General features: G+C 41.3%; 1 protein-coding gene across 1 annotated transcript in view; it reads right to left on the bottom strand.

The window, feature by feature from the left end:
* Nucleotides 1-274: 274 nt before the first annotated feature.
* Nucleotides 275-18,159, bottom strand: part of LOC123317179 — a 35,996-nt gene continuing 18,111 nt past the window's right edge. The window contains exons 2-3 of the mRNA XM_044903569.1: nt 3,323-3,433; nt 275-3,269 (exon numbers count right to left, since the gene is read on the bottom strand). Of these exons, the coding sequence (XP_044759504.1) occupies nt 399-3,269; nt 3,323-3,433 (2,982 nt within the window). The 3' untranslated portion in view covers nt 275-398. The remainder of the gene's footprint in view (nt 3,270-3,322; nt 3,434-18,159) is intronic.

Below are 18,159 nucleotides of genomic sequence, written 5' to 3'. Positions count from 1 at the left end.
TTTTTTCATTTTATCAACTTTGGAAAGATATATCTCCCTTAACATGCATTTTGGGCCATGAGTTTATTTATCAAACTATAATTGGCAACAAGAGACAGATCCCAATACCTGTTCCTCGTTCCAGTGTAAGCAGAGGAAAAATGTCAACGGAGTACCATACATATCTTTGTATGATATATGTGGAGAAATGATGAAACCGACGAATTATATCCTCCAACGGAGATGTTGACGTGAAGAAATGAAGTAATTTCTGTTTCATTCTAGAAGAGCAATAAATCTTTATATGAAAAATATATTTCCGAACAAAAAATAATAATTCTAACAAATATAGAGAGGTATTCATAAAATAAATAGTAATTCTACAGTTTTCAGCAATTGCTATGCAGTTCCTTTTCCCATCACTCTTTGAGTTCCGCCAAATTCCTCACCCGAATATATTTAGGATTTTCAGGTGCTGTAGTCACAGTCTGATTGTTCTGTTCATTGGCGGCCGAAAATCTAATATTATTTTTGTTGAGTTCTACAGTACAGCTATTACTGTCGTCAGTGGTTGTTATGTTAGAAGCACTTTTGATACAATTATTAGAAACAATACGTATTTTTGTTGATGTTATTGGTGTTTGTTGCACAGTAGACACTTGTTTAGAGGCCAACGATTGTCGGAAACAATCTATCCATGATAGTGAAGATGTAGTTGGCAAATGTGATCTTGGTGTGGGTTCGATATGCGAATTCACAGTTTGTGCCTGAACAATATTGGGTCCAAGTTGTCTGATAAGTGGTAGTCCTGTTGAGGAAATTGCAGGCTTTCTAGCTGGTTTATAAATTGAATAGGACAATGATTCATTTATAGAAGTATTCGTAGGTGGCATTTTTGCAGAAGAAGTGAGCGACTTGTTAGCATTCGACGGTAATTGATTCGGTGTTAACATCGGCATGTTCGACTTATTAACTATATAATAAGTTCCCAACGGCGGCTGTATATTGACCGCACGTACTGGCATATTGCTGATTGCGCATCGTGAAATTTGTGAAGTCGTATTGCCGGGTATGACAGTGATCGAATTTGCACTACAAGAAAGGGGAGTCTTTAAAGGATCCACAGCGATCTGCTTCTCTTTGCCACATACGCTTGAATTCAGTAGAGCAATGTTCTGCTTCTTTTCACTATTACATTCTATTGATTGATTATGTTCACCACTTCCAGCTGAACATTTTTGGGGTTCATCGATTTCTTTCTTCTTATTACTTTGTAAGAATTCTGCTGAAGCTAGAGTGTTCTGAATTTTCTCACAACCGATATTAAATTTCGTTACCTTGTTTTGCATATTATCATTCACAGTATTCTGCGTTTTATTGACATTTGATTTGATCACCTTTATCATTAAGTCTTCGGAAGTGTGTTTGATAGCTACTTTGCTATGAGAAGTATTTACTGAAATATTAGAGGAACTCAAATAATTTCTTAAATTCGTGATTCCTTTTGTCTCCACAACATCATCATTGGAAGGTATATCTGTTTGTATCGTTCTCTCGACCTTATTTTCACCTTTTCTCAATCGTATTATCAGATTCTTCAGACAGGTATTCTCTTCTTCCTCGAAATCCACTACAAGAGCATTTTCATCACAAATTTTTATCCTTGGTCTGGAAGGTTCCTTTTTGGAAGCTTGGCTCTGGTTTTTTTTCGTTATACTATTCAGTTCTGAATTAGAATCCGAAGGTTCTAGAATGATAGTAACATTATTCAATTTCTTTTTTTTCACACCTTCTGAATTTTCAATATTTTTTCTTTTGCGCTCAACGTTTTCCCTCTCACCCTCATGAATTTCACTCGAATTCACGAACCTTTGTGTATTTTCTCTATCAACTGGTAAAATTTCCGTCATTTCTTCTAATGTTGGCATTTTTGTCGATTTCTCGAAATTCGAGGATTTTATCCTCGTAATCTTGGAACCTTTAAACTCTACAGTCTGTTCAGAACGAAAAACCTTTTTACGGTAGGTTTGTACTTCCCTGCGTTTTCCAATATTCAGTTTGTTTTGGCCGTTCACAGTCTTATTCTCAAGATCTTTTTTTTTCTGCCTTTCTGTAGTCATTTTCTCTGAAGATTTATTGGAACTTTCTGGAGGAATAACGGAATACTCAATTTTTTTCGATTTATCCAATAATGTTGCCCCTGAGACTTTATAACGATTATTTTTTTTTAGAGTCGAAATAAGAAGGCTGGACTTTGATGTTTCTTCAGGTTCTTGCTCATTGGTGAAACAATTTTTATTATTTTCGCATTCATCAGCTTTTTGAAGTTTTTGGGAGTCGGTATTATCAGATTTGGGATTCTCGGTTTGATCTAGTTCTTTTATATCTTTATTGATGTTTTCCGAGCAAGAACTTCTTACTGACGTGTCGACAACACCAGTAGAACATGAATTTTCAAGAAACATTTTCGAGGATTTGTTATATTCCTTCACGCTTTGGAGCTTCTCGCAGGATTCCTGAACGGATTGCATTATATTAGCGATAGGTTTTGTTCGATAATTCGAGTCATGAGTGGAATCTTCTTCGTCTTCGGAAATTTCTATGATGCACATCTTCTGGAAAGCACTAGTATATTTTTCGCGGATTTCTTGAATTTGGTCACAACGCTTGATTTTCACCGTTGGCATATTATTCATCATTTTCCTTAGTGAACAGTCTGCTTGATGTTCTTTGGTTTTTTTCATGGAGTTGAATGATGTCTTGCACAAACTACATCGCATATGTAAACTTATGTGCCTTTTAAGTTCTCCAATATTATAAAAGACACGATTACACAAATCGCATATGTGTAGAGTTTTATATTTAGGTTTCACGGTAAATAATGGATCTCCGTTTTCTCCACTACATTTCTGATCCTTATATTCCCGTTTTGTTCTTTTTCCAACATGATTTTTGTTTCCCCAAGAAGGATTCGTGTTTCTCTTTTCAGTAGTCGAAGGCGGTGGATATTCTTGATTTCGGAAGTTTCCCATGAAATTCACTTCAAGACCGGCATCTGCTGCGACAGATCTTGCCTCTATAGACAAAGGCTCAAATGTTAGATTCCTAGATGAATTCATCTCTAACAATGCACTCTTGGATTTGTTCAGACTGTTTTTGAAATTATTCTGTAAGGTAACATACGGTGAAACATTGCGGTTAATGACTAACGAAGGAACTATCAAGTTCGGATATGTCCTAAACAGTCCTTTCACAGATTTGTGAACCTTTTTTTGTATTGCTGCTTTTTCCTGTAATTGAAACTCGTTAAAACTCGAATATTGACGATTTATATAGTACTTACTCTCAAATAGCTGTCGTTGAGTATGGAAGTAGTTCTGAATTTGAACATTCTAATTGTGAGGTGTGTGCATTTGTTACACAGCATGTGAGATATTTCTTCTTTGGGAGTTATCTGAAAAAAAGTGATAGGTATAAGTTCCAAAAATGAACTCCATTGTGTAATAATGCACCCCGTATCTTGAATCAATAGAAAAGCGGCTTTCCACTGAACAAGGGGTGATTATTTTTTAGATGTTAAGCACACAAAATTGAAGCCTCTTAGAGGAAAAAAAGGTGGATTCGTCCCGTCGCGCGAAGGACAGGTCTTTGATGTTATTTCTATATTTTTTTGGGGAGAAAGTTTAAAGGAAACTGATGTGAAAATTAACAAATACTTTTTTGGAAAAAAACTTCTTTACAAGCACGTATTCTTTGGTTGGTGACGGCCAACTTCAATTCAATTTCTTAAAACACTTGCAAAGAGCGCACAACAAAAAACATTAAAATCACTTTTCCGCCGCAAACGCTAAGCGCCTATCCGTTTCTACCCTATCTCGAGAGCTCGTTAGCTATCCTAATAACCAAAATTCCCAAAAATCGTAAATTTCGATCTTTACCACAAATCAAAAAAATAACCAAACACTCCTCAATCTCTATTCCCTGAATTGATATATCCGTCTTCCCTGCGAGACCCTTTGAAAAAAAATTCTCGGAATTTTCGGAACTGCCGAATCTAATCTCGGACTTTCGAATCTACTTTAACTTAAACTTTTGACACCCGGCTTCAGACTTCCTAACTCTGACTCTCTCCTTTTATTATTCCCCTTATTACTTCGAAAACCAAATTTCTTCTCTACCTCTCGTGGGTGGATCTCCAACTATTCCAAGTATCGCACCTCGCCGCGATCACGGTGTAACATAATGGCGTTCCGTCCGTTGTCGGTAAAGGGCTATCGCAACAATTCGGAAGATTTTCTGAAATTGATGTTCGTCTGATGAAAGAGTCTGTATAGACTCCGAAACGTTACTATATATAAATTCAAAGTTCTTTTTTCAGTTCATTTTCAGCCAACAATTTTTTCTACTTCATTTGATCCTGGCAAATTAGTGCAAGAATTTACTCAGGAGCAAATCGTTTATTTCAATTTTTTAATTGATACTGTTTCGGATATTGGGAGTGAAAACCCTTAAATATAATTAGTGAAAAAATAACCAGTATAAGTCAGCTCTTCTTATAGTAGCATCCAAAAATTTTTATTGTCCCCTTTTCAACTCATATATGTGAAGCAAGAGTTGTCTCTATGTGAAGCTTCTTATGTTAAAATAGAGAATACGAAAAAAAACACTGTCTCTGTTTTCTCGGCCTCCCCATCCAACAACACAAAAATAGAATAGCACTTTTTGCTAAAATATTGTGTGACTGTGTGCCCAAGTTATTTTATTATAACGCTAATTTAACACGCCCATCATGTACAAGGTGCGGCACGGAGGGCGGACGTTTTTCAGATGGGCATAACTTTCCCCCACTGAGGACGAGAGAAGTGGGGAAGGTGCCGTTAAACTCGTGTGTTCCTAGTTTTTTTTTTTTTTTTTATTTTGGTGCGCTGTATCGCAAACTCGCATCATTGGCCCTTACTTCTTCGAAGACGTTAATGGTCGTGCTGTTACCGTGAACTCAGAGCGGTACGTCGAAATGATCAACAACTTCTTTATCCCCGAATTACGACGGCAACGTGTTCCAATCCGACGTGTGTGGTTCCAACAGGATGGGGCGACCGCCCACACAGCCAGAGCATCAATGGACGTTATTCGCCCTCTCTTCCCTGGTCGCCTTATTTCCAGGTTTGGCGATGTTCATTGGCGAATCATCACATTCCGAGTCATTCGCTTGACAAGAGAAGACGTGCTACAGTGCTCCTAGTGCTACAAAAGAGAAAGCGGACGAGAAAGTCGAAGTGTCACAGTGCCGTAAAAGAGAAAGCGGAGGTGAAAGTGCCCACTAACCAAGCTACGGAATATTTGATTCCGTCTGTGAAGTTTTTGTAGGTTCTATATTTGTTATCGAAATTTTAATTCGTTAAAATTTTCAAAGTTGGTGTTCATCCTAAGTGTCCAGAGAATTTTTTTTTTTTCTCGTTGGTACAGCAGAAAACATCAGGTGAGCTTATTTTTCGTATCTCTTTTCTGATTTTTATCATAGCGTATAAAACATTCGGCTTTATACCATAGTTTTATATTAGACTATTTTAGTGAAGATTTCTGAATATTTTATTATTTACAAATTATTTGATATTTTGAGATTTTTGATTATAAAACCATGTCGGAAACCTCAGATAATGAGGGCTCCTACATGGAAGCGACCGATGCTGAAGAGTTCAGCGAAGGCGAACACGAGGAGCTTGTAAAGCTCAGAGAAGAAAATGGGCAGTTGAAAGCTCAAATAGTCAAACTGACTGAAACTGTGTCACAGTTGGTCGGTGAGATGCGCCTCTTGAGGGAGCAAATGACCCGCAATAATATGACGAAATCTACCACTTACGCCGCAATCACAAAGCCGGTAGCGGGTTCCAAGAATAATTCCCTTATAGGAAGTGTTTCACAACCCGAAACAAGGAAAAATGATTCAACGCAGGTCGCGAAGGCCCCAAACGCGCCCCCAACTAAACGCGCGCGGAAATAAAGCTCCTCTTCTGATGAGGAGACTGTCAAGAAGGCAACGGAAGTGCCTAAAAGAGATAAAATTCCACCCATCACGATGATGGGCACCTCAGATTGGGTAGAGATATCTAAAGCTCTCTACACAAAAGGATAAATTACAACCGTGCAACTACAGTTAAAGACGGTATAAAAAACATCGCGTCAACCGTAGATGATTTTAGAAAAATCACTACATTCTTCGAGCAGCATGGTAAAGAATTTTTTACCTACCAAATGGAGGAGGAGAAGAAGATATATGCCGTTATTAGGCATTTACCAATCGACGCTGATCTTGCGTTGATTAAGGACCACCTGATATTCCAGGGAATAACAGACGCTGAGGTGTCCAGAATGACATCGAACAAAACGAAGAAACAAATACCTCTCTACCTGGTTAAAACCCAGAAAAAAGAAATATTCGAAGTGAAGCGACTCTACAACCTCTGTATTGTGGTTGAGCATAAAAAGAGGCCTGAAAGTCCAAGCCAGTGCTTTAGGTGCCAAAGGTACAGGCATGCGCAAAACAAATGCTCCTTCCCGTGGAGATGCGTGAAGTGCTCGGGAAGCCACAGCAGCAATGACTGCACACTCACCAGAAAAGGTGAAGAGAGAAATGCCACATGCGTCTTATGTGGAGAAGAGGGCCATCCAGCTAGCTACAAAGGATGTAGCGAGTTCAAGTTGGTGACCAGAAAGAAAAATTCCCGAAAATCAGTTGAACAGTAAAAGAAGGTAACAAAAACAATAACTTCTGAACAAAAAATTCAGGAAGTAGCGAAGACCCAACCTACAGAGCAGGAAAAGAAGAGGGAGACTCCAAAACCCGTCCAGAAAAAAGAAGGACAGAAAAAGCTTACAATGAAACAAGCTGTGAACAGTCAACAGGAGAAGAAAAAGATATCTGAATCAGCCGATGATTTAGATATCTTCACGGAAAAAATTTTCAACAAGATAATGTTGAAAATTGAGAGGGAAATGGAGAAAAAACTCCAAGCATTATTCAGTAAACTGAATTAATGGACCTTACGGATATTAGGAAGAAATCCCTCAAGATAATCTCGTGGAACATAAACGGGATCAACACTCGGAAAGCCGAGATAGAACAAATAATATCAGAAAGACAACCTGATATTATAGCCCTACAGGAATACAAGAATAAACCGGAACAGAAGACTGAATTTCATGAATTATGAAACATATAGATGTGACAGAATTACAAACACCGGAGGAGGAGTAGCAATATTGGTGAGAACAGATCTGAAACACTACTTTAAAAGTAGATCCGACGAAACACAAGGAAAAACAGAAAAAGTGACGATTGTTGCCGAATTAAATGGGCAAAGAGTCGAAATAACCTCGGCGTATAAGCCACCACAAAACAATCTATTGGAAGAAGAGATAAACAACATGTTGGAAGGATCAAACCCGAAAATCTCCATCGGAGATTTCAACTGTAAATCCCCATTATGGAATAGCATAACAGGGAATACAAATGGCAAAAAACTCAAGGATTTCGCCGAAAAACAAAATGCCATAGTTATTGGACCAGAGCTACCGACATATCCTGCTTTTGGAAGAGGAATACCAGATGTAATAGATATCGCGATATTGAAAAATATAACTCAAGAATTCTCGATTGAAACTTTGGAAGATGGAACCTCAAACCACAATCCCGTGGAATTGACAATTGGAGAAGAACCAAGAGAAAAACTGCTGGAAATAAGAGAATATACCAATTGGACTAAATACAGCCATTTAATACAATCGGAAATAACAGAAATTCCAACAATAAACACTCCAGACGATCTGTAATGTGCGGTTGATACACTGGAAGAGATTATATTGAAAGCTTGCGAAAAAAGCACGAGAAGAGTGAAGAGACCAGCTTCAAGTCATCCGCATGGTGATACGCCTAAAGAAGTAAAAGATCTTATACAAGAAAATCGAAGACTCAGAAGAATATATAGGATGAACAAAAATGATCTAAATAGAAGGAACCTCAACCGACATAGCCAAGTTCTGAAAAATGCCCTGAAAGATCTAAGAACAAGCAGATGGAACAAAAGGGTTCAAGAACTGAATACAATCGATCATTCTGCATGGAGAATGCAAAAAAGCCTACGAGGAGAAAAGACTAAAATTCCACCCCTACACGGAGAAAGGGGAATGGCTTATACCAATACTGATAAGGCAGATGCATTGGCGGACTCGATCGAACGAAAATCGAGAATAAATTACAGGATAGACGACGATAATGAAGATTTGGAAGAACTGGTTGAATAAAATGATGAAGAAATGGATGAATTACCAGCGACTGCTGAAATAGACAAGCCAACATCGCCAAATGAAATCAGGGAAATAATTAGAAGTTTGAAGAAAAGGAAAGCTCCCGGAAGCGATAAAATAACGAATGTTATGTTAAAAAAATTACCTAGAAAAGGTATAGCCGCTCTAACAAATATCGCGAATGGAATTATGAGGACAGAACACTACCCAGAAAAATGGAAAACAGCAGAAGTCATAGTATTCAATAAACCATTCAAAGAGAAGAAGTTTCCACAAAACTACAGACCGATAAGTCTACTGTCGGCTTTAGGAAAAGTAGTAGAAAGAATTATCGCCACGAGGCTAAATGAGGAAACCGAAAATCTAACTAATTCCACCAGAACAGTTCGGATTCAGAAGAGAGCATTCAACAGAACAACAATTATTAAGGCTCACAGAGTACATAACAGAGGGATTCCAAAATAAACAAGCTACAGGTCTTGTTTTACTAGACGTCGCCAGAGCATTCGACAGAGTATGGCATGAAGGATTAATATATAAGATGAGATGTGCTGGATATTCGATCAAAATATGCAAGTTGATACGGAATTATCTCAAAAATAGAAGATTTTACGTGAAAGTGGGAGGAGAATACTCCTCAACAAGAGATATAGAGGCTGGAGTACCCCAAGGATGGGCCACTTCTGTACAACATATACATCCACGATATTCCGAAAAATCCAAGAACCATGCTAACGTTATATGCTGACGACACAGGCATAGCAACTCGACACCGAAATCCTGAAATAATAGAACGAGTTCTACAAGAGTCGATTGACGAAACAAATGACTGGTGCATAAAGTGGAAAATCAAGCTCAATGGACAAAAGAGCCAAGCAATATTACTACAGAAGAGAAGACTGCGACCCACAACGAAACTGGATGTTGACGGCGAAGAAATCGACTGGAAAAATGAAGCCTAATATTTAGGAATAACACTTGACAAAGGACTTACTTGGAAAAGTCATATCAAACAAGCAATCGACAAAACGAAAGCAGCGATGAATAGACTCTATCCTCTGATAGGAAGAAGAAGCCACATATCGAAAGAGACAAAATTGAAGATAATCAAAGCCGTTGCTAGGCCTCAACTGACTTATGGATCAGTTGCCTGGGGTTTCGCGGCAAAGAGCCATATCAAAAGAATTCAGGCCACTGAAAACAAGCTGCTACGATGTGCAATAGATGCACCTTGGTTTGTCAGGAATAGACAGATTTATAAGGACCTGAAATGGGAAACCATAACGGAATTCATGAACAGAAAAGCAGAGAAATTATTCGAAACAGCGAAAAACCATCCGAATCAAGAACTCAGGAGACTAGTGGACTACGACCCAGAGGAAGACAAAAGGAGAATGCGAATTTACCGAAGGAGACCAAGAGATCAATTAAAAAGAGGTTAAAATAACAACAGAAACTTATTGAAAAATTCAATAAAGTGTTAATCCAATAGAGGATAAACACATAAATCCCAGCAAGATAGTGTGCGAGAAGAAAACCGACCAAGAGATGAACGGTTTATAGGCAAATGCCCGGAACCAAAATTCAAGAAGCAGTAGGGTTTTTAGTGGGTCTCGAGCTCAGGAGAGTGAGAAACCCCACACTGTTCCCCCTCAGGAGATGAGGGTGGTTCGTCCATCTTGCAGATTTTCCCCCTGCTACACCACAAAAAAAAAAAAAAAAAAAAAAAAAGATGTTCATTGGCCTCCCCGGTCCCCAGATTTATCCATATGCGGTTTTTTCTTATGGGGACACCTCAAGGCTAGAGTATACGAGACCAAGCCCCGAACTCTGGACGAATTGAAAAGGGCTATTCGCGTGGAAGTTGCCCAAGTTGAGAGAGCGATCTTGGAGAGAGTCTACGCGAACTTCCAAGAGCGCCCCCAGCACTGCATCACCGATTTCGGCCACCACATGCCTGATGTGATTTTCCACACTTGACTGTCTCAAATGCTATTTCCTTGAGAATCTGATTCCGTCAATAAATGTGTTTTTGAGTAAAAATTAACGCTTTTATTATTTTTTTAGAACCATCCATCCTCCGTGCCGCACCCTGTACATTCTACTCAATTACTGATGGAACTACAAAATGTATAGTGCGGAGTTCGGAACGGTGAAATTTTCTCAACGAACCCTGCAACATCGTCGCCAACTTCTTTTTTTGATCGCGTCGGTGAACGTGACGCGGTTCGCGGCGGTATTCGGAGCATGTCTGTACCCACCTTTACAATAATCTGGTACATGAAACACCGCTCACTCAGTTCGACTTTGTTGACGCGGCACATTACTGGCGCATCGTTTACCGGATTTGTCCCTCAGTCTCTCACGAATGGTCGGCACCTTGACGTTGGTGTGAGAACTTAAGTAAAATGTGATGATTCTTGGAGCGATGTCGACGGAACACTGTTCTGGTGGGGTCTCCCATGTCGATAAGGTCCAAGTTGAGCGGTGAAAACTAAGACTGACCCCCAAGCCGTGATGTAAGAAATCGTGTCCAGTGCTGAATTGCATCGAGTGGAGTGTGTAAATAGACCTCCCCTCGGTATCGAAGCTCTGCCGAGGGCGACTTTTGTTTCTTCGTTACTCGTGGGAACTATATGGATAGTCAAACGAAAAAACAAACCCCTCAGGTTGCACTGCAGCCTGACACCGAGGGCCCTAACTGGAGGGGCTCATAGTAAGAAACCAACAAAGGCACCCTAAGAGGACCCTTCAGTCAATGAAGGGGACTCAAAACCGGGCCTTCATCGACCGCCGTCGGAGCGGAAAAGAAGAAGATCGAGAATGGCTCGCGCAGACTCGGCCGGTCAAGCGACTGGAGGGTCTGCTGCCGGGAACTCTCCTCTTCTACGGGTAGGTGGCTCTAAAAGGGACGCCCCCGAATCCAATATACCACCCTCATGCGAGCGGCCAGCGGAGAAGGCCAATAACCTTCCGAACAGGCACTCTTACAATGAGGTAGCAAGTTTTCCCCTGAAGGTAGATTTTGTTCACGAGGGCTGCCCAAAAAGGGCACTCTCCAAGGGGGTATTCGGCACTGTGGAGCTGGCGGTGGCTTCCGCGATGTACAAGATCCAGACCGGCCAGCCCTACCTGACGTTCAGAAATGTTGAACTCAACCACCAGGGGGCAATCATAACCTCTTGTGTAGGTACCTTCAGCAGAAACTGGCTACAGGGTAGTCTGTCGAAGCTGAAGCTTCCGAAGGGACTCCGCCTCGAGATGATTGAGATGGGGGACCTGGAAAGATTGACGAGAGTGAGTCTGTGGGTGAGGGGAGCTCAGAGCTCCACGCCTACGGGACTGATTCTCAGGCGAATAGAGATGTCAACTCCGGCCTTCAAAACCAGGGGCTGGAGGGTCTATAACAGTATTGACAAGCCTGAACTGGCGCAAGTCATTCTTGGTATAGACAAGGCGTCTCTCGGGGTCCTGAAGGCCTACAAATTCCAAGTTGTGATTGGAATGTGGCACATTCAAGCTCATCCAAGGCCCAGACCGGGTTACGGATGCTCCAGTCTCTTCGACAGGCAGCTCCAACAACGGGGCCAAGCGCCGAGGAGGAGGAATATCTTTACTCCAGAGGAGAAATCCTTTAACCCGACTAGCCAGTCGGAGATGGAGGTGTACTCTGCGAGGGCTCCCGCCGCTCCCGTGTCTCCCGTTGCCCTACGTGAATCTAAGGCGACCGGCGGGCAGGGGGCCGGAGGAGGGGGAACTGAGCGGGCCAAAGCACCAGCAAATCCTTAAGTGACAATCAGCTAACTGAGGACAAATATTGCTCCTCATGGCTGCTGACATATACGTCACGCAAATAAACTTGCAGCACTGCATAGCGGCAATCAATATTCTGTTGCGGCTGGCAAAGTTCCACACATTTGTAACTGTGATTCAGGAACCCTGGATTAGGGGTGGCGAGGTGAGGGGCCTTTCTTTCAAAGGTGGTAGGCTCTTCTGCTCGCCCAAGAATACGAGTCTGAGGGCGTGTATACTTGCTTCCACTGATTTGAGGGCTCAATTACTAAAAAGTGTCTGTTTCAGAGATCTGGTAGCGGTTCAGACTCTAGACCGCTGGAGAATTTAGCGGTGTGTTCGGCATACCTTCGCTACGACTCCCCGGACCCACCGTCATCAAGGAAATTGGAGGTGCTGGTCAAATTATATCAACGGAAGGGATGGCCCTTGCTCGTTGGGTGTGACGCTAATGCCCATCACATTTTGTGGGGTAGCAATGAAGTCAACCCGAGGGGTGAGGCGCTAATTGACTTTCTGTATCCAACAAGTCTGAATCTACTGTTAGCAATGGACTTTATTTATCATCCATTTTCAGGGAGAAGTGGACTGTATAAGTTGTTTATTAGATCGTAATTTCTTGGAAAGCAGGAAGAAAGACTTTTTAATTAACAATGATATTTATTCGTTGTCAAAGTCGAATACAATCTGCTTAATTCACATTATCTCAATCTCCGTCAACATATGTCGAGATTCTTTCGCTGCATGCGTGATGGAAATATAAAATAAATGCATTTTTACTGTGACGGATCTGTGGATGCGAATATATTAATTATTGATCCTTAACACCTACTCTATAGGGATGATCAGCCGACCTTCGTTAATTCGAGTAGAAGGGAGGTGCTCGACATAACTTTGTGTATCAGTTCCATCGCTGACTTCATTGAGAATTGGCGTGTAGCAACGGAAGTGATCTCTCAGATCAGACCACTGACACATCTGTTTCACTATCAAAGGAAACTTAATTGTAAAGGATCCAGAAATTTTCAGGATTCTGAGAAGAACAGATTGGTCCAATTACTTGATTATCTGACAACCTGGGACAGGAGAACCTTATACCAAAGACCACAAGAGAATTGGAAACTGCTGCTGACAGCTTACCGATGCTAGACTTACTAGCAGGCATCTCTTTAACGGGGCAATAAGATCAGGCCTTGAAATGATTACAAATCGGCCCTAAAGAGATACAAAGGACTCATAAGAATGTCCATGCGTGAATCGTGTAGGCGCTTTTGTAGCGACATAGAGGGTGCCCCTGAAGCCAATCGGCTAAGGAAGATACTCTCTGCAGGTGGCACAGTGCTTGGTAAGGAATGGGGCTGCAAACCACACATTATGCACTGGTTGTTCACTGTAGTGCTGAGGCCTATCCTTACCTACGCATCTCTGGTGGTGGACTTTCATGGGAAAGAACTGCAGCCGCACCATTATGACTAGATGTCAGAGGAACGCATGCCTTACCGTCACAGGCGCTCTGAGATCCACCCCTACGGCAACTAAGTTTGCCTCCTTTACACCTTGTAGTTACAGAGGTGGCTATGAAGACAGCTCCTAAAGTTTGGGAACATGGGCAATGGTGCGACAGAGGACTGTTCAGGGAGCACACAGGGCATCTTAAGATAGTGAAGGATGCCAACGCATCCCTTCTCCATAGAGGGGACCCCGAGAGCACCAGCTTCTACTTTTCCGACCCCTACAGGGTAATTATTCCTGACAGGGACCTATGGTCTACAGTTTACACCAAACAGGTTTCTTGAGCCTGAAAGTCCCACTTGGTTCACCGATGGCTCTGTGATGCAGACAGGGACTGAAGTAGGAATTGTGGGACTTCGTTTCAATCTATCCATCCCCCTAGGGAAGGATTGTTCCATAGTTCAGGCTGAACTGTATGCTGTTTTGGCCTGCATACTGGAGAATATCCGCAGAGGGTACTCCGGCAAACACATCTATATTTGTTGTGATAGTCAAGGAATCCTGAAATCCCTTTCTGAGAAAAGGGTTAACTCACACCTAGTAGAGGAATGCAAGGAGGCTATGATAACATTGTGAAAGTTATCTGCTGTCCAGCGCACGCAGGACTTCCGGGAAACGAGAAGGCAGAAATACTTGCAAAGCGGGGAACCCGCTCAGCTCTTGTTGGTCCGGGACCGGCGCTGCCTATCTGTCGAACATCTGTCAAGAAATTCTTTAATAGATAGCTAGATAGAAAATTTTCGTCTGAATGGAGCCTCAGAGGTGGTCTCAGGCAGTCGAGGCTTCTCGTTGAGAGACCATCCTCTATGCCTGAGGTCAAAAAACTCTTAGCTCTTGAGAGGAAACAACTGAGTCTAGTGACTGGAGCAATGACTGGCCATTTGTTTAATAAACACTTAAATAAAATGGGACTGGCTAGCTGTTCCATGTGCCGCTGGTGCACGGATGAAACGGTCGAACACATTCTGTTCTTCTGCAGCAACCTTGAGGACTTGAGGATAACACGCCTAGAAAGCACAACAACCGTAACTCCTATGGTGAGAGGGACTCCTCTCTGTCGACTTGTGGCGTTTTTGTCCTCGTGTCTCAGGGTTTGAGCCTCTCCAACTACAAGCGGATGAACAATGGGTCACGAGGCCTCAGTTCTGCCAAGTGGGGCACCGCACGTAGAAGAAGAACAAGAAGAATGTCCCTCAGTCCAGTATGGTAACACTATCAAAATTAGGGATAACTATGGAGATGGTTCTCTGAATGGTTTTAGTATCGTACTTTCGACGTCATATTTGCTGGCATTTATTCGCCCTTATTCTTCTCCCATAAGTTTTAAACACCGTATACTCTCTACTGATCAATCGCAGTATTGCAGTATAATTAACTTATTCTATTTTTTCTTGATGGCAAAGGTAAATGGTGGACAGTTCATGTCCCGTCGTCTCTAATCTCTTCTGGATACCCTCCACTCGCATCTATCGAAGAACCATTCTAAACTGAACCATCGCGTTCTAATGATGATGATTTCGAGTCTTATATACGGACCGACATCGTTCTATTTTCTGCACTAAAGAGGTTAGTTCAAAGTACCCTCGTACGCACAAGTCCAAATATTAGGTTGAATAACAGCCTTATATTTCTTCGCAAAATTTACTTAACTTTTTTATTTAACGAGCGGAAGAATCTTGGAGTTCTTGATAATTTTCAAATATTGCGTGATTTCCGGTTGCTTACCCGCACTATGGTGAACTTTCGTCGTCGCCACCTAACTAAGGTTAACCACCATTCGGAGATTATTCCACTGATGATGACCTGATGATTATCTCCCTTCTAGTTGAAAACCTGCCCTGCATAGTCTTTCAAAGATTTTTCCTTATGGATAATTGAATGACGAAAACCAACCTATCGACTAATCACAAGAAATAACAACAACAAAAAACACATGCAAAAATCTTACAACCCATCCCACGTCGTATACATTACGGACCGCCATATGTCTGATAATGTTTAGTTCAGACTGGAAATCCTCGCTTGAGAGCGGCGTGGTAAACAGTCGTACAGGTGTACCAAGAACTTTAGTCCTGAAAGGCGCTGGCTTAAATGGTGGGACGAACTGAAGCTGATAATGTGGTCAGTCAGTGTCGGCTTCCGATGAATACTGAATGATATTCTGTTGTTCAGACGTTTCAGTTTTAGGTCTAGGAAAGGTATTTCGGAGTCTTCTTCCAATTCCATAGTAAAGTTGATATTCAGATGTGAACTATTAAGCCAACATAGAAAGCTGTTTAATTCATCGCGATCACCTGTCCAGCAAACTATCACGTCGATGTTTCCAACCTATTCACGAGTATTCCTTTGTCTCAGACAATGCTTCTGTTCAAACACATCCTATATACATCACCTTTAGACAGCGAACACTGCGACAGCATCTTTCATCTTGTCGTGTGAAGTGATAGTTTGCTGGACAGGTGATCGCGATGAATTGAACAGCTGAATATCAACTTTACTATGGAATTGGAAGAAGACTCCGAAATACCTTTCCTAGACCTAAAACTGAAACGTCTGAACAACAGAATATCATTCAGTATTCATCTGAAGCCGACACAGACTGACCACATTATCAGCTTCAGTTCGTCCCACCATTTAAGCCAGCGCCTTTCAGGACTAAGGTTCTTAGTACACCGACTGTTTACCACGCCGCTCTCAAGCGAGGATTTCCAGTCTGAACTAAACATTATCAGACATATGGCGGTCCGTAATGGATACGACGTGGGATGGGTCGATTCTTTGGTAAGAAAAGAAGACATAAAACGCCTGAACAACGAGGCTTCGATCCTCCAACAGCATACGCCCAATACTAAATACATGAGGCTTTCTTACATCGGGCCGTTGTCTACTCGATTGGGAAATGTTTTCCACAACCACGACATCAGAGTGGCCTTTAAGTCCCCCAATACCCTGTACAGTCTTCTGGTGCACAACAAGGATAGTGTACCACTGTTGCAACGGAGCGGCGTTTATAAATTGACCTGCGGAGACCCTAATTGTAACGTGGTTTACATCGGCAGAACGGGTAGAACTCTACAACAACGAATAAACGAACATCTTCGAAGTCAGAAAAGGGACAACTGCGACAAGTCTATCTTTGGCAGGCATTTGAGATTAAACAACCATCCCTTCGACCCGGAAAAGGACGCCAGAATCATCCACCCGTCTGCCTTCGGTTTGAGACAGTCCGTGTTGGAGGAGATAGAGATTTTCTGCCACATCGACGATGTGTCTATGGTTACTCTCAATTCATTGTCCACACACGTTTTCCCCCGCCTCTTTGATGTACCTAAGAGGGACCCAAATGTGGAGAGGATTTTGACATCCGAGGACTGAAGGAGTTGCTCTTTCATCCTTCTGCGGCGCCGCCTATGTGCTGACTGCGAGTCGATCCCTTCTGTCAATCTGTCAGCTGTCTTGACGGCGGTGTACCTGCTTGCTGTAGCTTTATTGTTTTGTTTTGTTTATATATTCACTTCACTTGAAAATCCTTTTTAAATTTTCAATGTTTTTGACTTGAATTCTAGTTTTATATCTATTATATTATATTTTATATGTTGACAAATATGTATGACAGGATTGCTGCATCGTAAGTTGAACTCATATATTTCCGATATTTTTCCACGAATTTTTCTCTTCCTTTCGTTGCAGTCGTCTTGTTACTTGGCTCCCGAAGATGGTGATGTGTTAACTCACCGAAACTAGTCGAGCAGACGTGTTTTTGCAGTCTGATTGAATAAATAAAGTTCTCACCAAAAATAAGGCATACAATTATTTTCTCCTCATTAAGATGGTGAACGCCAAAGGGTTTAAAGAAGTTATCCATATAAAGTACTGAGGCTTCAGGGGTGTTTTTTTTACACCAAGGAATATGGGATATTGGTTTTGAACTTTTTCGATACTGAAATGTACCTTCGATAAAAAATTTTGTAGACTCAAATAGAATGAGTGAACTATCATTTTTAACAAGCGGCTATAGGCAAGTACACCCCACTTTGAAAATGAAAATTTTCTCTATGTAAAAATTTCGTACTGGTTTTGTATCGTCAATAAAAGTTTTGTACTCTGAGATTTGGGGGTCCTACGAGAATTCCAGGGATGGAGACATCTTTTCGAAGTAATAAGATTTTGGTTCTCGAAACAAACTGAAACATGTGTACTAGTTTGGTACCGATATGTAGAGTTGTAAAAACGAAATTAATTGTGAGACAATCCTCCGTCCCTAGATTTATCTCCCTTCTGCACAAATCATAATTTTCTTCTTGATAAAGTGGAATTTGATTAACCTAAAATCAGAAAAGAATACATGGTGACGCGACGTTGAAAAAAGTAATCAATTTTGCACTTGTTTAACGCTAAAGCTCTGTACCGAAATGTACCGTTGAAAAAAGTTTTGTACCCCTAATTGAAATGACGAAAATACGTATTTCAGTTCGGAGGGGATGTTCGCATACTCACCCCCCACTATTGAAAATTAAAATTTTTGTGATGATAGTTTTTGTCTGAAAATATAATGAAATGAAATGATCGGAG

The sequence above is a fragment of the Coccinella septempunctata genome, chromosome 7 (genome assembly GCF_907165205.1).
Source record: "Coccinella septempunctata chromosome 7, icCocSept1.1, whole genome shotgun sequence".
NCBI classification, from domain to species: Eukaryota; Metazoa; Arthropoda; class Insecta; order Coleoptera; family Coccinellidae; genus Coccinella; species Coccinella septempunctata.
The sequence above is the reverse complement of the archived record's forward strand: the minus strand, read 5'-3'. Positions and strand labels throughout refer to the sequence as shown.